Source organism: Mya arenaria, chromosome 7, assembly GCF_026914265.1.
Source record: "Mya arenaria isolate MELC-2E11 chromosome 7, ASM2691426v1".
Classification (NCBI taxonomy): Eukaryota; Metazoa; Mollusca; class Bivalvia; order Myida; family Myidae; genus Mya; species Mya arenaria.
Genome location: NC_069128.1, coordinates 38,404,533 through 38,429,210, shown reverse-complemented (window position 1 = coordinate 38,429,210; position 24,678 = coordinate 38,404,533). Strand labels below are relative to the sequence as shown.

General features: G+C 31.7%; 1 protein-coding gene across 1 annotated transcript in view; it reads left to right on the top strand.

Moving 5' to 3' along the window:
• LOC128241122 (cingulin-like) overlaps nt 1-22,598 on the top strand; it is a 71,755-nt gene extending 49,157 nt beyond the window's left edge. Inside the window, exons 14-18 of the mRNA XM_052958098.1 lie at nt 956-1,007; nt 1,359-1,444; nt 15,161-15,357; nt 19,068-19,186; nt 19,735-22,598. Coding sequence (XP_052814058.1) covers nt 956-1,007; nt 1,359-1,444; nt 15,161-15,357; nt 19,068-19,186; nt 19,735-19,769 — 489 coding nt within the window. The 3' untranslated portion in view covers nt 19,770-22,598. The remainder of the gene's footprint in view (nt 1-955; nt 1,008-1,358; nt 1,445-15,160; nt 15,358-19,067; nt 19,187-19,734) is intronic.
• The last annotated feature ends 2,080 nt before the right edge of the window (nt 22,599-24,678 follow it).

Here is a 24,678-nt window from a genome sequence, read left to right as displayed (position 1 = left end):
GTGATATGAAACGTAGTGTTTTTTTAGTAATTGATGGAAGTTGGGGTTCGAATCCACCAGCGGGACATGATAAAAAGCGCACTTGTTTGTGAATTATGTGAAAGATTGGCGTCGAAACTCCGAGCGAGAATATAGGCGTGAAAGCAAATAAGTAGTTTGAATAATCAAAGGTGGGTTAGGTGTTTGAACTCCCGGGAGGTTAAATTGGTGGGATTGTTATCGCAATGGTGAAAGTAATTGTATAATGGTAAGGTGTTTGAACTCCCGGGAGGTTAAATTGGTGGGATTGTTATCGCAATGGTGAAAGTAATTGTATAATGGTAAGGTGTTTGAACTCCCGGGAGGTTTAATTGGTGGGATTGTTATCGCAATGGTGAAAGTAATTGTATAATGGTAAGGTGTTTGAACTCCCGGGAGGTTAAATTGGTGGGATTGTTATCGCACTGGTGAAAGTAATTGTATAAAGGTAAGGTGTTTGAACATCCGGGAGGTAAAAAGGCGTTTATGTTAGCGCACCAGTGTAGGTAATTGTATAAAGGAAAGGTGTCTGAACCAACGAGTTGTTCAAAAAGCGTTCATGTTAGCTCACCGGTGTTAGTACCTCTATAAGGGTTAGTTGTTTGAACCCCGAGAGAGGTTAAATAGGCTTGATATCAAGCCCATTGGTCTTTTTTGCAGTAATGTTGAGTGTGAACATGTTTGATTAGTCGCGTTGGTTTTGTGCAAGTGTTAGGCGCACTGGTGTCTGTTATTTTAGGGAGGTTTTTCGAATCGAGTCCAAAGTATGATATTTAGTATACCTTTTATAATGTATATATATATATATATATATATATATATATATATATATATATATATATATATATATATATATATATATATATATATTGATTAAAATGCGTTGCTTATACCATTAATTAAACGTTTAAGTCATCCATTGTTTGTCTGCTTTAAGGAACGAGCGGTTGTCACTGCACAGCTTTCACCCCTGAAAGAAAATATCAAGTGTAAGTTATCTTTTATTAACTGCGTATTGAATGGGTAACAAAACAAAAATGATTGGATAGTTCATTTCAAAATGTAGAGAGTGATTATTTCAAAGAAAATATTTGAAACGTTGTTACGTACTATTCATTGCATGCATTGGTGTAAAGTTTTGCGAGTAATTAGATAATGGGTTGTTCTGTGGGTCAATATTATAATCATTGTTTAAACCAATACAATTGGCGATGCATCTTAACGCCCGAGACGAGTTGTTGAAAGTTTTCTGTTGCTACTTAAAAAACATTTCCTTTCCTTGCATAATTTGATCAAATACGTTGTTGAGCTAACATGTGTTATGTCATTTTGTTTCTTAGGGACTCAACCAACTGGAACAGTTGATGTCAAGAAGAAATTTGCTTTTATCAATTTGATTTTTACATTCCCAGATGGCATTCAAACGGTATTCATTTTGTGTATTATTTTTTTATTTATAACCACGTGTTTGAAGCTAACAAGAAGTACATGCAATCACAACATAATACTGTTAACATATACTATCCTATACGTGTGAGCATTTATCTACGTTATATTGTTATACTGCCATTATCAGAATTAATCTCTACGCAAGAAAATGAAATGTTATATATATTTAATTGTTATCCCAAACTAAGGAAAGCGTTAATTTGATCGAAAAACAAGATCGGCCAAATGCTAGCACCAAGGCAGATGCCGGGAAGTGGGAACAATTCAACTAACACGACTAGCGTTAAATCATAAAAGGCACATTCTAACCTTAGTTATACATGTCAAAGATACAATATTGTGCAAATCAGGGTCATGTCCTAACTTTTATAATACAATTTACAATTTGTAAACGTAATTTTTAATGTAATATTATTGATTTGAACACTTCAATATGTAAAAAAAAAAATACAGCCATACACAGAAATTTGTGCTTAGATAATGGTTTTGATTTAAAAGTTTTGTCACGAGACGTAACAATTCATTCAACTAGTTGAGGAAATTTGACGAGCTTACTAACATATTTAAATATTTATGTGGAAAACTAATAATCATAAAGTCAAATTTAATACATTTTTTATCTAGCTCTAGCTACATTCTTTGCTGAAAGATTGTACAAGGAATAATTTAAAGAATAGACAGTTTATTTTTGGATGCAGGTTCAATAAGTCACATAAGCCGTGAGAAAAACAACAACAAATAAACACAAATAAACATTTAAAGTGACATCGTAATTCGAGCATGTGAGGATTACATTTTAAGGTATGTGCTTTAATAATTTGATATGCTATGCAATAACTTGTACAGATAAGAAAGGGCATGGTAAAACAAGACTTGAACGTCTTGTTATACAGTGCCAACATGATGCAAAATAGAAATCCTATTCAAGTGAACGTTTTTACGTATTAAAAATCACACATTTGAAAGACAGCAGTATCGAACATTCAATACATACACACCAATGGATGGATTCTGCAATACATAAATGTATATGTTAAGCAACATAATATAACAACAAAATGAGTTATATTGTCTTTATTAAGTAGAGTTGTATTTAAAAGCTTTATGTAAGTATGTACTTCACTTTATGAGATAAGTAATATGAGTACTTTCGAAGACTTGTTTTAATTTATGCATACAAGGATTGGACAAGTCATGTTTAGAAATGTATATTTTACATTAGATTCATCCGATCATTTTACTGTCCTTATATGTATAATGCATACTAAGTGAGATTCAGTCAATATCTTAATTTAACACTCGAAATTTGCTTTCATTTAGGGAGTGACGTCAAATCTTTGTGTATGTTCATGACGTCATTTCCTGTTTAGGTATATCAAGTACCAAACGTTTCAAACTTTTTGTCACAAAACAAACAATATATATCTTTTAAGATGACAATTGAATCATTCTATTTAATAAATGTTGATCATATAAGAAAATGAGATGTAAGCGTATGACTTTCTGAAATACTGACAATTATGCGAAAGCAGTCCTTTTATATATTTATAAAACGTGCGGAGGGCTATTTATTATTTTTACCTTCAGAAAATTGAGCAATGCTAAATTATAAAAGATTTTAAAACCCCCGAGAAATGTTGGTAATAAGAAATGGGAAACAATAAGGTATAACATGTGATACGTATATATATATATATATATATATGAAAAATGATTGCGACATTGGTATACAAGTAAAAATGCTGTATATCTCAAGTCCAATTATTTATGCATTACATTATATTGAATAATATTCTTAGCCAGTAACCCCGCTTATTTATTTGAAATGCTTTATTGTTAATGGCATGTTCCATTTAACTTCAGCGCATCAGGCCCTATAAAAATAGCACTGTCTTAATTAAAATACACTTTAAAGCACCTGTTGAACGAACTGTGCACAACAGTAAAAGAGTATAAACATATTTGCACCACTTGTTTTTAAAGTATTCTAGATTGAATAAATACGAACAAACAAATTAAATTTAAATGAACATGCATGCTACATAGTCAAATGAATTGTATTCCTATCTTTATTGCATATCGATTACGACATATCCTTGGCGACCGAAATGCCGGCCATCAAATCTAACATTATAACCTTTAGCCTGCACTATAAAGAGGAATGTTTCGTAAACGACGTAAACGAAAAGCTTATATGAAATATAGAAATTTAATGATGTTAATAGTTCAAATTAATTGCAGTAATCACAGTATGTACAGATTCCACCATGAAATCTTAAACCTGTGAAAAGTTTAAATGAATAGCTAAACGAATAGTCTTAGTAAAATGATACTACTGTAGTTTTTAATATTTACAATTAAAGTTATCAAACACATCGCGTGTATATGCGTTTTTCTTTCATGCTTTACGATGAAATATGGGGTTTTAACAGTGAAATAACAACAGTGAAAATATCAATTTGATATTTTCACTGCAAAATAAGGAGTGAAAATATCAATTTTCAGAACTACTTTTAGAATCCTTTGTTGTTACATGTACTTGCCTTGGTCAAAACAGAACACTGGACTTCAGTTAATTATGTCAGCAAAGGTTAAAAAAAAATAAAGAAATATTTTATAAATTTAAATAAATATATAATTGGAAATTAACAACTTACCGTTTATTACCGGTTATCCCGTTTATCAAACATTTTACTGATCTTTGAAGCTGAATGTTCGAACATTTGCTTTCATTCCAAACAAATTACAGACAAAAACAACTGTTCGAACATAAAATTTTATAGCATCGATCAAATGTATTTTGAACTGTTAACCGTTGTAGTACGTAAAATGAGCTTCCTGGAGAATTCACACAACAATTTACAGATAGATCCGATATTTTTTACCCCACCCACATCTCAAAATGTGTCAACAAACTAGCGTGGCATTTACTCTTCTGGAAAACAAACATTTTAAAGCGAAACAGACTAGTCTCTGACAGTAAGATGACTGTATATTAACTTACTATAAAAACACGCGTATATGCAGTCTTAAAACTAAGAAGAATGGTTTAAAATCCAATGAGTATCCACATTTGTTTTGCTAACACATTTGACCTTCCAAGTTTTCATTCTATAAATAGCGGCTTAGTAATTTGGTTAAAATAAAAAAGTGTTTTCATTATTTTTTGGAACATTTGTGCACTAATAATACTTCATTTTTGACTGTTCATAAAGCTTTGCAATAAAAAACGAGCGAATATTAAGCTATAAGAATGAATAGCAGAGAACTATTTCTCAGCAAACCGAAAGTAAAAAAGTTGACAGCTATAATTATGCATGAGGGGCGCCCCACGGGTAGCGGCGTAAAGCCCACCCTTTTCAAAAAAGGGGGAAATTCAGAAATAAATAAAAAACAAATAAAACTCCGAAAATAAGCATAAAAGAAACAGAAAATTTGTTTATTTCAGTGTAAGATCGTATTTAATTTCACTCGTGATCATAAAAAAACTACATTTTCACTCGTGGCTTCGCCACTCGTGAAAATATGTTTTTCTATGGCACTCGTTAAATAAAATACGATCTTACACTGAAATAAACAAATATCCTCTATATGGTTGCATTATATGGACGATTGATTAACAAATGACAACGTACGTTTTGGGCCGAAATCGGCCTCACCCAGATTAAAAAAAAAATACATCACGGAATAATGAACATATGTAGCTCGTATTTCCAAAGTTTTAAAGAAATATTTCAAAAAACCTTGAAATGGCGACTTGTTGAGTAACGTACGTGCATTTCACGATTCCACTGATTACCGCGAGATATTGATGCTTCGTTGCGCTCGGTGTTGTACGTTATAAATCAAAAACTGATTCACATCTTTGTTTGTTTTTATCTTTATCATATAAAGTTTTAAATGGCATAAGGATCACCTTTTGGTTATATTTCAATTAATTGTAAAACCAAATATAAACACGCTTAGTTAAAACACAACATTGTCATAATTGTATTAATTAATACCATGTAAAAAAAATTACCTCCCTTTATTTTTTATATTAGTTTTGCAAAACAATTAAGTTATTATTTATGAATTACTACACCTAATTAAATACAATTTATTGGACTTAATTTATTTTACAAAAATAATATGTTAATTTATTAGTTTATATATTTCTAAATTCCATTTATCGAATTCGGCCGGTTAGCTCAGTCGGTAGAGCGTTGGACTGTTAATTAATCGGACAACCCGGGTTCGATTACTGGGCTGACCAGGTCACTTCTGTTGTGATTGGTTATGAAATCCTTTCTACGACCATTCGCACTGTACCACTGCCCCTGGCATGTACAGAAGTTGTCAGTTCCTTGCAGAAGTGAAGGCACCTAGTACTGGTTAACCGCCCAGGATATGTGTGCGGTGGTTGAACTGTCACTCTGGGACCCTTCAATGTGCTCACGCCGGGACCCGGAGTATAAACTACTAACACCACCATTATATTCAAACCTTCAATTTGCCATAAACGCCAGGACCCGGAGTATCATCACCAATTTCATTCAACACCGATCGAATTTAATGAAAGTACTAATAAACATAAAATGCCACCATGAACTGAATTTTAAGAAAAAGAAAGAAAAAAAAACCGTCCTTGAATTGAAATTAGGACGAAAGTGGCGTATATTAATCAAGAAATAGATAATAATGTATCTATGATCAGATATGTTTCATTTTCTTAATAGAAAATAACAACATATCTATTATAAAAAAAAGAAGAAATCATTAATTCATTGTGAAAGCGTGAGCACCGCATGCATACATAAAACAGCAGACTAAAAATATCATCACTATATCTATGGCGAAGTCATATGATATGAAAGATCAAACCTTCAATCAATTTAAGGCTCAGCGGTGCCAATTAGAGCGTCGGTCCAGTTCCTGACACCGCGTGCCATGACATTGTGACGCTGGTATGACAAATGCTATACAACCGCTGTTATGTGTGCGCACATGCCAACAACCCTGGCACCCGACTTACACTTACAGTACCACCCATTAATGGCGCCCTCGTTATACCCAACCCAGCATTTGTATCTGATAGCTGACATATGCCTGCTCTGTATTTTAATACAAAGAAGGCCAGGCGTTTGCTCGCGAACAAAGATATCGAAGTTGCCATGTTCATCAAGGTGTTCTTGTACGTAGGATGGCTTAAGCTTAACACCAACAGTCAAAGTCCTAAGGTCGGACTCGTCCAGCTTTGGAAAGTCCGGCACCACACCAGGTTCAGACAATAGTGCCCAACCGGAGGACTTAGTCAGATGGTCGAGTCCTTCTTCGACCCTTGCTTGCAAGAGGTTCTCATGGCGGCTCATCGATATCAACCGCGCGGCTGTCAATAGTTCATCTTCATCATTACCTAGAAAATAAATTAGTTTGATACTACACATGTACAATGATATATAATGGTAATAACTTTAAATTACAAAACGACTATGGCTTTTCCCTGTAGATTTTACTCGTATGTTACACACAGGGCTTCTTATTGTACATTGCTTGACTTCGACGGCCTTCCTACGGTCCTTGGTCTTGCTATTTTGGTAATATCCCAGCTTACATTTGTTACATATGACATCATCGTCGCAGGTCCTTTCAATTAAAAATGTTTTTCTTAAATATTTCCTTAGTGGTTTATGTTGTGACCCTGCCACTGGCCGTCTATCTTTTGGTTCTAAACGTTTTGTGCAAACTATGCACGTGTACTGTTTAGCCATACTGAAAACATACAAATCTTATTGTAAACTAACTACCACAATAAACGATATACCACGCGTCCATTATTTGTGTATAATGTACTTGACATGGACAATTTGCCTTTATTAGTTAATTTTATTTGTTTAATGGTTTACCAGTGTATAATGTTTCCATGTTTCATACAGATATATGGTTCTTTGTTGTTCTTTTTCACCAAAATATGTTTCAACACGGGCTATGAACTATTAGTTGTGTTTAACCTTCCTTTCAAAAACATTAATATACGAACTTTTATAGAAAAACAAATAACTTTAAATAATTAAATATAACGAAAAATGTTAGTGAAAATGTTTATTTCACAAAAACAAATCAATTTCTCAAATTAAATTTAAAAATAAATACTTTGGTATTAATTTTATTATCTCCCTTTTTTTCTCACATGAAGGGAATTAGTGTTCTAAGTTGTAATTTGGCGCCATTTCACAGGAGACTTTTTCTCGAGCAGAATATTAAAGACATCATTTAGCAAGTCTGGTAGTATAACGTATCAGCTTTATTCTTATTATAGTTCTTTTCATTTCTAGTTCACTTCGTTTCACTCAGAGCCAGATATCAAATGAAGATAAAAATACATCACCTTATAAACTGCGGTTGGCTGTTGGGTTGATCCGGATCTTGAAGCTTTGATTAAAAAAATCACTTACGCCTTTCAATACTATTTCAAACGTTGAAAAATACTCGACACGAACAATCAAGTCTCGGAGCGTCTGCTTAGAAACGGATATTTGATTAAATCATGGCGGTACTCAACCGATTTTTGGAAATATTGAATCGATTATTTTTAGTAAAAATATTTATGAGTGATCTCAAGTTTCAGACGATGTATTAAACCAAAACACACGAACACATATGACAGACTAGACACTTTTTGGTCACATTTAAGGTCTAAATTAACATTACTAGGGAAAAAAACAAAAGTATTATTTTTAAATTACGTACAAATTAAGAAGCTTTTTTTGGTGTTTAAGGGTAGAGCGCAGATAAGTGTCACGACCAAACTGTGCATAGAAGTAAATAAGATAATACTGAATCCTATGTGAAAAGATCTCAGTGACACTTGCATGCGCTCTGTGTTTATTTTTACATTAAAAACGCAAAACTCGGCAGAATCAACGCTTTTGGCGCGAAACCACGTGCTTTGCGTGCCGTTTCTGACGTCATCTGTTGGCATAGTGGAAAACTATTCGTAATAAAATGCAGTTTACATGTTACTCTATTTATTAAAAACTGTCAGTAACAGCAGTCAATAACTTAATATTTTTGAAATATAGAGGCCGTATATGCCCATTAACGTACACATGTCTTGATGTATTACAAATTAGATGTCTTTCCTTTCAAAAATAGTTGACTATATATAAAGGGAAAAAATATATAAAACAATATCAAGGTTAAGTTAAGAGAATGATGTGCAATTTTGTTTAAGTAGCTTGAATTGTACTATACCGAATACAGTAACAATAACAAATAGTTGTATGAATAATTGTATTGAGTTGAACAATAACCTTTAATATATGCTTTTGAACCGTTGATATTACTTCCGTTTGAACAACAATGTCCTTTTTACCATCCAATGTGCTAAATAATAATTTGATTTAAAAAAATCGCATACTTTTGCATAAAGATTTGTATTGGGAATAAACTTACCGTTTATAAGGAAAATGGCAATTCCATTTTAAAACGTTTTCTTGTAGCTGAATTCTTAAATATTTGTACAAAACATTGGACGAACACTTTTATTTGAACATAAATTTGATGGTTTAGCACGTATTTACTATGTTTTCGAACTGTCTGACTTATAACATAAAATAATAAATGTATAAAATGTAGAAGTGACATAAATCTCCAGTAAAATAGATTTATATTAAAATTGGTTTAAGGACTAACGTGTAATCGATTAATCATGTCCCTAAATACCATTGAGTTCTGTAACCTCCTATTGAAAACAAAATTTATACTATTTTAATGATAATATTTTGGAAGACTCAGGGAAGCACTTGGGTAACCGATAAACACATACAGTATGGATTTGCAACATAGCAAAGTATTTTTAGATAACAACATGCTTGACAAAAATAAAACAGACGTGGTCGACTGGCCGAGGGAAAACGGAGACAAAACACTCCTTCTAGGGAAAACTCAGAAACGTCTGCTCGTTTGGCATACATATTTACATAATTTGTCTTGTACAACTAGATGTCGGGCCTTATCACCCATAAGCTCCTTAAAATTGATGTATAGAAAACATATCATTTACATGCTCATGTATACGAACTATATCAGTGTGTATTACATCGCTATGTTTGATGCAGACAAGTGAAAACAAATATATCATTTACAAAATAATTTGCATAATAACAGACAACTTTCACCTTTAACATTTTCTTATAAAAAAAAATCAATTGAACCGATGTGAACGTATCGGTTCCCCAAAACTGAATGTCTTAACATTCATATGCGCACGAAGTACTCATGCATATATATCACTCGTTCTTACAAACGCCACCTGTCGGTTATTCCATTATAAACACGGACAAATAGTTTTCTTCTAATTCGTTTTCTTCAAAAGTAGAACATTATACTTCACTGAATACCATTATATAACCTCCTATAGAAAACAACAACAACAATACTATTTCAATATTATTATTTTGGAAGTCTTAGAGAAGCACTTGGGAAACCAATCAAATTAAAAAAAAAACGGGAATTCCGCTATAAATAATCAATTATTTTTAATCTGATGATATTTTTTAAATCTACCCATTGTTGATTGGTGATGACATTTTGAACTACTGTTTACAAACTTAATGCCGAAGACAAAATTAAAGAAACCTTTACACAAAATCCATGAATCCATGCAATATATTCAGTACACTTATCGTCGTCAGTCAGATACAGTTACTCGTTTATTCTTCAAAAGTGTCCTCTTACAGACGTTTGAACTGTTCCGCTTGGAAGAACACCAGTTTTATCCACGGCTTCTCCTCGATAATATCCTAGCGAAACGGCTTCTTACGTCTATAAGAGGACTCTTTTGAAGAAAAACTCGTAATGTATCTATGTATAGGCTGGAGTTTATTAAGTGATTTCTTCGAAAATAAGTAACCCAAGGAAGCGCATCGCAGCGAAGCGACCGTGGATTGTTATTCAAGAAGAAATGACTTCATAAATTATAACCTACTTAGCGTTAGCCCCTTCCAAATTGCATCAGCTTTAAAATTAAGCCGTGCGCCTATCAAAACGACTTGTCAATCAATTCGATATATTGTGACGTCATTTAAATCAGTGTTTACACTGAAAATGCGCCTTTGCATATGCAAACAGTAGGCGTGGCTATATACGCATGCGCATTTATAGCAATTGACTTAATCTTGAAGAGTCGTCTTCAAAAATAAGTACGATTCATCAAAATAAGAAACGAAACATTTTAAAAATTTAGCGCCCCTGATAGACTGACAATGTAGGACAAACACTAATACATAATCATGTATAGACAATATAAATGTGGATACACTCATCCTTGATTTAAGATAAATGAATCGTTATTTAAACTTGACACAACTTGGAAATTCTAGCCTTGATAATCATCGAAATGTCTCTATATATGTAAGAATTGTTTTGTTTCATAACTTTGTATCAACTGCATAACATTAAACAAATATGTACAAAACCCAGGACAGATGAAACCAGCAAAGTCACAAAACACTTACTTTTTTAGCACTTCGTATAGATAAAAATAAATATATTGCAAAAGTAAAAACTTTAGCAGGCAAAATATCCCTTCTCCCTACACCGTAAGATAAACCCAACTTTCTAACTGAAATAACTACTTACATATTGATGAATACTACTTGTGGCCTTCCACTTCTCTAGTATGTCCACTTTGCCCGCCGATCCTTCTGGTAAAGTTTCTTTTTTGTTCGTGTGCAAAAAAAAAGACGTATACACAAACATGTTTCTACAAACAAACATTATTTATAACGTATTCACTTAAATCTATTAGGTTAACAATCATTGCTTATGACTAAGAATTATTAAATTCTTATCAAGCAATAAAACAACAATTTTACATTTAAACTAGTACTGGTGATGTCCCCATATACTTTAACGATTCATCTCAGGCAATTTCGCCATGAATCAGCGATGCCGCTATTTTAATTTCGGTTCATAACAATATAATTAATAAACTAGCACTGGTGATTCAACCGTGTTCAGTGTACATTATGATTCACCTCTGGCGATTCTGCCATAAATCATCAATGCCGAATTTTATTACTTTATAACAATATTTACTAGTACTGTAACTGGTGGTCATTCAATACACACTCCCTGCAGCAATGACAATAGGTAAACCAATGAGATTGAAACTCTCTCCGCCCCTTCTTAATCATTGCGAATTTACTTCATATCATCTAAGTATTACTAATTCATTTCTGGCGTTTCCGCCGTGAATCAGCGATGCAGCTCATATTATCTTCAGATTATCTTCCTTAATAATGCACGAATTATGTTGTGCAGTGACATAAAGTGTATCATAATTCTGTACAACAATCTTTGAATAACACATGTTAACAATATCCTAAGAAATTAACAAATGCATTCAAATTGTTACAGAATCTACAAATCCCAACTTTTTCTAAGTAACACCTATTATAATGGCTTGTCAGCCAAGACAGGCAATTCATCTGTTTAGAGATTATAATGGCAGCCAAGCCAAATGTACTTTCACTCATAAAAAGAGTATAAAAACAATATCTGTATTCATTAGCAGATACAGATCAAATCCTTGAAAATTACATAAAACATTCTTTATTATCTCTCAGTTTCTTAACAACTCAACTAATAAAATATTTAAATAAGTATTCTTAAAAAAACATATTTTAATGCCATCATTCTGAATTTGAAATATTCTTAACCAAAAAAATCCACAATTATTCAGCATTTCTTAAAATCTTTCTTGTTCAATTAAGAGAGAAGATTAAATTTCATTTATAATACTTATCTTTATATGTTAACTATATGGCTAAAACAATGGCTGATGTTGACAGGTAATAATGTAACAGAAAACCACAATATGCGAGGGAATACGATCGGAGCGCGGCACTTTGACTTTTCTCGCAAAACAAAATAAAAAATATCACCTATATATTCTGTAATAGTATTTCAACGAAACACTCACTTTAAAGTAGAACTAGAAGCACCTAATATTAAAGTGGCGAAAATAACTTCCTTTAACACACTTTAATTGATGCCTTTAAAAACAAAAGAACATTTTCTCACTGGTTACACATTGTGTATGAACTGAATTAACTCATAATTTCTACATGTTTTATTTTTCCACTGCACAGTTTGAATTATCATGATAATACATGTATATTCAATACGACTTATTTTCTGTAAGAGGATTAAAAGCATGCTTTGTCCGGTCATTTCTGTAAACACGGACTTTTGCCTACAGCCCGGTTCGACCTCAATTTTAACAATCAATTGTATCGATTTGAACGTATCGGTTCCCCAAAGCTTATTGCCTTTACATTTATATGCGCACGAAATGCTCGTGCTCGTGCGTATGAATCACTCGTGCTTATGAAGCGCCACCTGACGGTTAATCCTTTATAAACAAGGACAATTATTTTTATATTTCTAATTCGTTTTACTCAAACGTAGAAAATTATATATTTTGTTGGCAATATGGTTATTTAATGTTTTTGTTTTTTCCATTTATTTTATTTAGTGAATAAAACCATGAATATATACATCATACATTACACTGTATGCAAAATTACGTATTTTAATGACGTAACTTACAGAAAAGTGTAATAAATCCTAAGCTAGTCTAGTCTTTATGGTAATGTGATGAAACTCATACATAATACATCGTAAATTATATTTAAAATGGTTTATGTAAAACACAAGCTTAAAGGGCTGTTATTCGGGTGTAGGAGAATAGAGTCGGAGCTCTCCGAAAAGAGATTTTTTGTAAGAAAAGGGGAATAATGAAATAAAACAATCATAACGATCCTTAAACGAATCTCTATGTAAGTGTATTGTTGTGGTATACAGAAAATTACATCAGCATTTATAATAATAAATGGATTATATGATTATATTAAAAGCATATAAAAGGAATAGATGTGTGCAATTAACTAATTTGATTTAATTGTCATAAATCAAGATATTCAGAATATTGTGGTCGATTACACTAAGAAGACACAAGACGCTAAAAATAGTATATGTCACAAGTATAAGATTTTGCACCATACGTCATATTCTTTGATGTCATCATGCGTGCCAATATTATTTTGCTATGCATTTAAAGCTCTTGTGGGAAATATACACTGATAATTTGACATGCAATACGACTTTTTTTGCCACGGGAAATTCAGCATGCATCAAAAGGTCACTTATCGTGTTGAAATCCGCACTAAGATAGTTGATAATACTACTGTCTTTTTACAAATAATATAATTAACCAATTGTAATGTCACTCTTAATGAGTGAATGCTACGTTTGCATGTACTACGATGCAAAAACTAAATGAATGACATGATTCCTATTAAGTTGAACATTTGGATATAGGCGTAGAATAAAAGGAATATTTGTTCCATGCCTGAAAATGTGTTTTTACTTGGAACTAATTGTCAGTAGTATTTGTTAATTGAATTTCAAACAAAACTTGATCTTGGTCAAATTATAAAACATTTTTCTTTATAAAACATATATTTAAACGTATTTGTTTATATTATATCAAAAACACATCCAAACAAGTTAGACAAAAAATATTGGAAATATTCACTTTTGCGCCCATATTTATTTAACCAATATTGATATTTTTCCGCAATAGCACTAATTCATTAAAAGTCATTCAGAAAGCTATTTGCTTCTCCTCATTTATTTTCATAAAGAACGTTTTACTTATTGTGAAGATTGAAATTGACATATTTTACTTGCAAATACAAAGAAAAAGTTCGTCATAATACTTCATAATGCATGCAAGTGTACATCCCTAAATCTTTACATGGCAAGCATATCAAATTTAAATTGGTAAAATGATTGAAGTATAACTTTATAAATATAACAATAGTAGAATAGGAAATAATCAAACTCATCAATGTATTTTCATTTGTTTCAGCAGAAATTAAATCAAATTTACATCATTTTTTTCGCTATATTTCTTAACACCATTAACATCTTTTAACGATGTTTGTACCAAAGTTTATTTAAATCATGACATTACATTCCGTTCTTATATAAAGGTACCAATTTGTATTCCTCAATCACATTATGCTCATTTCAAAATATTCGGCTGCAATTATGTTTATATGGATTTTTTGTTGTATGTTCATGTACGTAGGATCGTTTATATAGCACATACACTCTTTTCTAATCCATGATCATGAAGCACAGTGCAATCTATTATTATATAGATGTTACTGGATACTCGATATATATATGAGTCAAAAAGAAATTACACACCAGCATACTTTATTCCGTTATGGTAATTTAATTTAACCAGTATAACCTACATGAAGTAAAGCAATATGATTATTTTTACCTGAACTTTTTCTTAAAATACTTAAACGTGTAGATATCGCAATTTATTCCATTTACGCAAAACCTATTTCAATTCCCGTGCTTTTGTTTTTAATGTCATTTTTATTGAATCAATCATGTTCTTCTTTTTATCCCCCCGCCTCAATTGTACAATTTAGGGATAATAATATGCCGAAAAAAACATACTTTCAGAACTGAAATCTTAAAGATGCTTAAATTAAAATCAAAATGGTTCGTTTGTATCTGGCAATCAATTCTCCTGTCCAGTAAATTTTCAATGTATTGTATGGTATATTTGTACTTATATTAATTCTATTACGTCTAATACAATGTTTGTCTTTCCTACTTGCAGACGCACCATCCGTCCCCGGGAAAACCGTATAAAGGCGGCAGGTTCACAGGACACTTGTGTACAGACTCTGATGGCGAGCTGCTATGTAGGATGTTAAAGGCGGCATTCAAGAAAGGGTTGATGTTCAACTTTGGAAAGGAAGGAAAAGTTGTCCTGGATGGCGTCACCTTGTATAATAGGCCATTGTATGATTTCAAGTAAGTGTTAACTGTTGTGAAGTAGGGGAAAAATGTTCTGAATGCCGTTTCGTTAAAGAGGAACATGTATGATCGTTTTGATGAGTGGTATTCAGGCTAAGCCATTTTTTTATCGCATATAACGTTTTCATAAGTCAGTGGTGAAGTTCAATATAGGTAAAATTAGTTAGATTTACATGACGTTTAACTAAAGCAGCGTTATTTACACCAGTTAATATATATACATTTGATATTTAACTTCAAACTAAGGAGTGAAAGTACCAGCTTCAAGAACTCCTTTTAAAGCAATTGCATTCACTTCCCTTTTACCTGAATGAATACGGCACTTAAGAACCTGTAAATGATTACAAATAATAATTGATCGTAAGGACAGATTGCATATGTTTCATTGAAGATGTTTAATAGAAATAAACACAACTGATCGCTCATTATGGAAATGTCAATTCCCAATTTTCGAACGTATTTGTTTCAAAACATTTCCTTCCGGATACAACATAGGATGAAAACAAGTGTTCGAACATCACTTTAATGTTATAGTATGTATACAATATATTTTGTTTTATATTTGTCTGACACTGTAATTAGAACTTCCCGGGAAATGCACAAAGCCTTTGACTGATACATTAAAACACCCCACTTTTCCTCAATGGTCATCTCACTGACGAAGAGTGGTGAAGAATGTAATATAAGGATTCCGGAACATGCAATATAGTTCTTTGGTAGAATACATCGTTTAGAAGTCTTGATAACATATTGCTCTTTACGGGAATAACATTAATACGATTTGGTTCATACCAAAAAAATATTAGCTACGGCTCTTATAAAAATGACGGACTGAATAATTTCTTATGTAATATTCAGTATTTGGCATAGATATATAATGTCGATAATTATGCGTATAATGACAAACTAACAAATAAATAGACCTGTTATATAATTATGAATACGATATTCATACAATATAATTATTTTTATCGAAAAACATATCGCAAATGATCTTGTAATTGAATGCACTGTTTTTTCAACATGTTTTGTTTATAATGGAATCTATAGTATACAAACTCAATGTACGAGGATCACGGAGCACGACGTCACCGTCCATGAGGTTTAAAAAGAATGTAGACTTCGTTTAAAATGAAGACCATATTCGTAACGTAACATTCAGTGTGTAACGTCAGTTAAAGAATCATATCCTGATGTTCCTGCATTAACAACCTGGACGTGTTTTCCACCCATTTCATAGTAATTACGCGAAACGAATCAGTGAGAGAAGCAAACCCATTTCATCAAATGATTTTTTTGTAATTAATTTATTTTTTCAATCAGTGAACTCCTATAAATAAAAGGCGCACGGTAATCTCGGAAGTGATGACGTCATACAACTGACGCCATAGATTCTTAAGTGTGTTTGTCAAGTTCTAAATATAAAGACATGAGCTTTAAATGAAATTTGATATTCTTATATAATCATACAAACATATTTTTTTAGTAGCAGATGGTAATATACAATGCGTTATAATAGAATATTGCGTAAATGACGAATTTTTGCATGCGCCGTGGGATCTTAAATCCAAGTTTAATTGCAAAAACCGTTTGCCAAATTTTACAACTCTGATTCCAATTAACCCTGTCAGAATTAATTTAATCATTTAAAATTTAAAAACAAACTCACAGGGTTACTTTCTACAATCAAGTGCAGAATCTGATAATATTACATATTTGCAAACATTTAAAAATTTGTTTTTTAAAGAAAGAAGACCTGTTGATAAAAAATATCACTTTCAATTCTATACTCATTATATGAAACTTTAAATATGTGTTTTGTTTCATTCGAAATATTAAGATTGAGTTAAATGCATATTTTATTGTAAGTCGTAATATTAAAACCGTAGATATTATGAGAACAAAATTCTGTACACTTACTCACATAAAAATTCTTAACTTGGGTTAGAAGTCCATTCATCACATAGGGTTTAAGTTATGCCCTCTTATATAGTGAACACAAACGGACGAGCGTTGAGCATCCCATTATGGTACTCTTGTTAAATGTTTATATTGCTTGTATACCGTCCGTATATCTAAGACTTATATCATGTGTGCTTAAAGATCAGCTGAACATGTTTTTAAAATAGCAGAAATTGTGGCATTGCATCTTTTTAAAATATAACATTTGAAGTATGGGCTGTCTTCACGCAAGATATTCAAAGAGCGAAATATTATAATGCAAATACAATACGGTCAAGTCACCGTATTATTAGGAAAGCTCTATTAATTAAAACGGAGGCGAATAATTTCATACTTGACATACATTATGTCTGAAGAAAATGCGGATTAACATACTTAATGTTATGCCTCTCGATGAAATACGGAGTTTTAGCGTTGAAAAAAAAATGCAAAATTAGAATTCAAAATATCAACTTTTAAAACTTATATAAAATTACATTTTAGGTACTTGGTCTTTAACAGAACTAATTACGTCAGCTTCGAACCACAAAATATTGCCAAAACAATTTAAGATTTGGAAGAGGTTGCATAAGTTTAAATAAAGATATATTTGGAAATAAACAACTTACCGTTTATTAGAAAAATGGTAACTATGTTTTTCAAACTTTTTCATAAACTATCAAGCTGAATGTGCGAACATTTGCTTGCATTAAAACCGACAAAAACAACAGTTCGAACATAAATAGGATGTTGTATCAATGTTACTAAATATCAAAAATGTTAAAAACGACCTTTTAAATGTTAGCTCAATAATTGGACGCGTAGTAATTTGGTTATGTACTAATGTCCTGTCTAATTTAAAACTGTTTTCGTTATTATTTGATGCATTAATAAACATTCAATAGTTAGTTTTCATAAAAAAATTGCACAAACAAAAAAGACTGAATTATAAACTATAAAAAAGTGCGTTAAGTGCGTTTACCCCGTCCGTTGGGTAGCGGCGGGGAAAAATCGTTTTTGACATGAATATTTAGAAAAAAAATACTAATTTAACTCTGAAAAGAAACTTTTTATTTCATTTTATTGTAAAATGTTATTTAATTTTACCCTTGATCAAAGAAATACTATAGTTTTACTCGTGGATTCGCCACTCGTAAAAATATGTTTTTCCATGAAGCTCATGAAATAAATTACGAACTTACACTGAATTGACCAAATATCATCTATTTCACTGTAACAGCTGCCGTGTAACTTAACATTGTTAAACACAGCAGCACTGAATTAAAAAAAATCGAAAATAAATAAACCGCAAAGTAGCTCTTTCGTTTAAATGCCTAAAAATCATTTCCCTAAGTACTCGAATAATCTTAACAAGGTAATAATTTATACTGCTTAATTAAACTTTTGATTACACTAAAATTGAATTGTATACTTCTTTATAATGTAGAATGTAGACAGATTTAAAGAGGTCAGGAACAACTATATGTGTACAGCTGAACCAGTTTGCTTTTGTTTTTATGCATACGTTGCATTTGAAACAAGGTTCAAATTATCATATAATACGTTTTTAGTATGACCTATTATTAACGTTACTATCCAACTTATGTGACTCGCAAGTACGTCCTACATGAGTGTGACCCCGGATGTTACCTATAAACATAAACAGTGTGTGTAAAGTTATAGTATACCGTGAATCTTACAAAGTTGCGGATCACCTTTGCATTACGTTGAGTACATGTATATATGTAGTTAAATTCTATATTTAGAGAATGGAAGACATACGATGCATACACACAGACATTGAAAGCGCAGCTGTCAGCCAAAGGTATCACAGAGGCGAATATAGATCAGACGGAGGATCTATTCGAGACCTTAAATGTCAACGGTCGGTAACTTGCATTAGTGTTATGTTGTCGAAATACTCACTCAAAAAGATAATGATAAAAACCATGCATGTGGATATTGTATATAAAATGTATATAACATGGCATGCCAATCTTGAACATTTTTTCTCTATCATTGCGGTCGTTTTTGTGCCTTTAGTGAACTTTGTTTTTAGATGCTCGCCTAATAAAGGGATAATTTAACTGAAAAACTCTTTACAATGGCATTGATATATTTCAATACAAACAATGAATTACTTTGTTCAGTTTACATAGGATGATTTTTACATGTTGAAATCATTATATTTAATTATTCCTTTACTGATATGTGATTGTTTATGGAAACAAAATCATTTTTACTATATATGATATTTTGGATATTGAATAAGTAGATATACAGTGTTTTTGCAATTTGCTTGTAAAGGATTTTTTATAAAGTGTATTATAAATAATAAATTTTGGATATTGTTTATTTCTTCTTGATAATTATGCATATACTTTTGTTTTAATTTGGTTAATGTATTTTATTTGATACGTTTAATAACTTCAGGTTCATGTTTGTTCGATGCTGCGCCGAGTTCTTAAATGAGATGTTAGTGGACTTTGCAGACAAGGGCATAACAGAGGCAAATGCAGAACTTTAATGTGCTTATATGTCTGTTGTCCCAGGTCGTCTGTGTTGGATATACATTTTTTTCAAAGATATCCTGTTCAAAAATAATTAAGCGTATTGCAAATGATATTTCATTAGATCATTTACTCAATTTAAGAACATAAAATGTGGCTGTTTCAGAGGATTCAAATAATTACGTTTGATGATTATTTTATTTGTCGATACTACACGCTCAGATTTTAACTTTTCCATAAGAAGATCAATAGTAGCTATATACCGGAGCGTTTGGCTAAAAGTAGAACAAGCATGAACCGTGGGTACAATGTAAATCATATATATCAGCAATATTGATGTTCATACAATTGTGTTTTTTTTAAGTTTGAATATGCTTTGTAAATCTAATGAGTTTCCCTGAATCTTTTAATCCACTATGCGTATTACCCAGCATAATATAGACAATAGTTGTTCATTCGTTTGGCTGTTTCATTGATGCTCTGTTGTCTGTCCCTCGCTAAGTGTAAGTTAAGCCTTAACCTTTTGCATTCTATATAGGAATAAAAAAATTATCATGTGTTTCCGGGTCCGAATAGAAAAATCCGAACCGTTGACCCGCGCGGAAGCGGGTACAGAGGCTTATCAAGTTACCGGCCACTAAGCTTGCCCGAAGATCGGATTTTCTTTATCCGGATAGTTGAAGCATGATTTGTATTTCTTAAATACCTATAGATATAAAAGTGTTGTAAATCAGGCTAGATAACATCTCTGTCACCAAAAAAAAAATTGAGCGATTTTGCTTACTGTGAAATAATGACGCGAAGTAATTTCAGATTACTGTTGGTCTCAAATAGTTGACTTTTTTTTTTCCTTTAAGATTATAATTCTTGCGTAAATATATATTTAATTTCTTTATTGAAGACATAGTGAACTTTTAATTGACCATACAATAACATAGATAAGATATGGTTCGTATTAGCGAGTTACTCCTTTGGCATGGGGTGCCAGATGGATATTTCAAGCATGGCTGTACTCACCGGAGATGCCTATCCGGTGTGCAAAAATCGTTTTTGAAATACATTGAATAAATGATATTTATAATATAATATTTGGTTGTAATTTTGCTTATTCTTGATGTGTGTTGTATACTAATAGTACGTCCTTTAAAAGGATTTGATAATTCGTATGAATTTAGAATGTTATTTTTAGTCATGTGCAATGTGTGTGTTTGTTGTTTTGTATTCATCTTAATATTAATGGGTGTTACCAATCATGAATAACAATGCTATGATAGTTACCCATGCATAATATATAAATACACACAAACGTATTGCGCTTGTTAACATGTCATGTTTTGAATGCTCACATTTAAAAAAAGCTATAAATGTTCATATATATATATGGTACAATGGAAACCTCAGGCTCACGTCACGCAGTCAATTCCTCAACTTTGGCATTTTTCAAGGATCAATAATTAACAACATAAACGCGTCACAAGTCAATGAATAGTGTAGTTAACATTTATATTGTATCAATTCATGGTGGGTTAACATCAGTCTGATTGTCAGTGAGAACAGGAGATTGCTTTGGGTTAAGGTCAAATCTTGAATGCTTGACCACAAAGACGTAATCTGACTCATACAAAATGTTTCGTTATCGTATTTGGTATTATAAACTATATTGCATAGCGCTCAACATTAATATGATAAATTGAGGATAAATGTTGTCTTAATTGTGAAGTTGAGCGCGCATCAAATGCCTCTTATCCTAGTCGCCTCGCCTTTTACAGGCCGTTCCGACATGTAAGTATAAATATTTTTAAGTACATGTATGGTCGAACAGTGATGTGTATACGATTTATGTATCTCGTTTGAAGTGTTTCAGCTTCTATTATTTTGCCTCGTAAGACATTGGTTGTTTAATTATATGACTTCTTGGCTTGACCCTGTAGTTTCCTATGTAACATTACAATTGATCAAAATGCATTTCTTGTTTAGTGTGGCCTGCAGTAGTAATACACTACATGCAAAGTTTTGTTGTGTTACGTTACAAAAGAGATAAAATCGAAATGTTTATACACACTTTCGGAGATATTTGTTGAAGAGTTGTTTTATGTATAATTTGTAAAACTTTATGTCTTGCAGGTATTATCGTGTATATCACTTTTAATGTAATTGCATACGACAATTCTCTAGATACTATCAATTATACAATCAGAAAGTTTAACTTTTAACGTATTATATCAGCTTTATCATCTAGGTCAAGTCATAATACTATATTAAACGGTTACGTTAGCTAGTGATAGTAGTATATAAATGCAAGGTATATACATGTAGTATATACGTGACAAACTTTGAGATAAAAAAAAACGCAGAGCTATGCAGTTTACTACGACAGAAATCAATTGGATAGAGGATTAATCTTATGTTCTTTTATTGTATCTAACATTGTATTTTATATTGTCTTGGAGGCGCTGCAAGTGTCAATTGCAACTGTATAATTTCATGATACGGTATTCAACGCTTGTAGACATTTCATAATATAATTAGAAAAAATGTAGTCATTGTCAAACTATGTTTTCGAAATAAATGTATGTCCATTTTTTTTTGTCCACAATGTGCTCAATTAAATTGTCAACGCATGTTATATTTTAAGGAGAATGAATAATGCATAACTGTTTTGCTTGATTTTTTACATCTTTTTGCCTGTCTGGAAGGTAAGTTTTCATATTTGAACCAGACAAAAGACATACTTATACCAATTGTATATGGCTTTGTATATCATAGAAAATAAAATTACCATTAGTATTGTTAATATAATTATATAATTATAATAATAGTAATATATAAGAATCGCTCGATTTCAAACAAAGCTCGGCACTGTGTATAATTGTGACGTCTGCTAGTGGCGAATTAAAGCAATTTGAATCAAAATGGTTGCGCAGTTTCATAGATCTACAACGGGCGTCACAAATAATTCCATCATAAAAGTGACAGAAAAGTTATTATTTATATACACTGGTTAAATGAAGTATATTTTTATACAAGAAGACGTATAGATGTATAGAGATGAAACTTTAAACATAGTATTCGTGTAAATAGAGAAGAGAAACACAAAAGTTATCAAACGCTGTACTATGAGTACAAAAACAATGGCTTAAACATCTCTGAAATTTATGTGATCTTGATAATCTACTAAATACTTATAAATTTTGTTAGCTTCTATAATAATAAATTCAATGACATGTTATATCACAATTTATTTTAACGTTATTACATCTATGCTTCTTAATGGCATGTTTTTAAGATAAGGTTAACATTTTTCACATAGAACATTACTATAAAAATTGCATACAGATTGTGAATAATATATCGTTCGAAATCGGCACGTCAAAACTTTATAACTACGGACGACATATGAGCGTCTCAATATTTCAAATGTTATCTGGAGTTCAGAATGGTATTGACTTCATTTATTTTTGGAAAAAGAGATGAAATATATCCATTTCCGTAGGTTAGAGTCTTGTCTGGCTGGTCTTATTTGCTGAGTTTTTAAAAAAAAATAACAGAGAATATGTGGAAAAGATCTGATAATGATTAAAATCATTAACAGTATACGTGGCAACATTAAATATGAACCGTATTCAAAGTTGAATCGAGTTTATTTTCGAAGATGTACGCTGTCGTCTGGCAGAATGACATGCACCTGTTCACATCAACCAATATCATATATGCATGAAATCCTCGTGCATAAACCAGTCATTATAAATGTGTACGGCATCGTTTTTCGTTATTCTACAATGCGCTTAAAAAGTGTAATATTCGTCATTCACTAAAACAACATGTGTAACAAAATTCAATACTTCTACCATTAACTCTGTGTGGAGCTGAAATAAGTGGAACAAGACCGGAACTAATCAAAACAAGTGAAACCCTTTTACAAACATGCTGACGAAACTTAACGCATATATTCAGAATGATATTACATACGTCCTAGTATATAACACCTGTAAAATGTGACAGTGTGAACAAATTCAATTCAACGCATGAATCACTCCTTTTGTTGAATTGAAGTTTTGAGTGTCTTTGGAATAGTTCGATATTTCATTTTTGGCTCATCGCTTTCAGAGATAATTAACATTCGTAAAAGAGTTACGGCATGCGAAACAGATCATAGAACTATTTAGAATAGTGAAGGCTGAAGTTTGCGAAGCATTGTTAAATATCATTCAAGTAGATACAAGTTAAATATAAAGTTACGATCTAACTTTAAAGCAAACTATTGAAATAGTTTAAAAAATGATAAATACTTTAGATTTGTTAATGTTAAGTGACATGATCATTTAATAAGGATAACTTATAAATCATAATATAAAATAAGGCACTGCCTTACACGGGCTCTAGGTATGTTATCAACTACAGGCAAAATTGATTTTATATGACATACTATGGCTATGACAACGACCATTTAGATCATTTAGGTGCATCACAAGTAAGGTTAAGGCAATGCAAAGCAAATTTAATATTTTAATGTTTGAGAAAACACATAAGTAAAAACCCAATAAATATTCTTATTTACCTAATACTGAATATCATACAAGCAGTTACAGAACACGATATTGATTCCTACTTTAAACATAAGAAGGTAAACAAACCTTAACTTGAAAATTAATTATCACAGTTTTCTGGCAATCAACCTGTACTTAACTATTTTAATATGTAAAACAGCATTGTGTATATTTTAGATGTTTAAGGTTCTGCAAATAACGCCAAAAAAGGGTTTGACCCCCTCAGCAGTTTGAAATGAATATAAATACTTGTAGTTGACGTTGTTAGCACCATTTCATCATTGAATATAACAATGTATGCAGAAAGTATGAACATACTT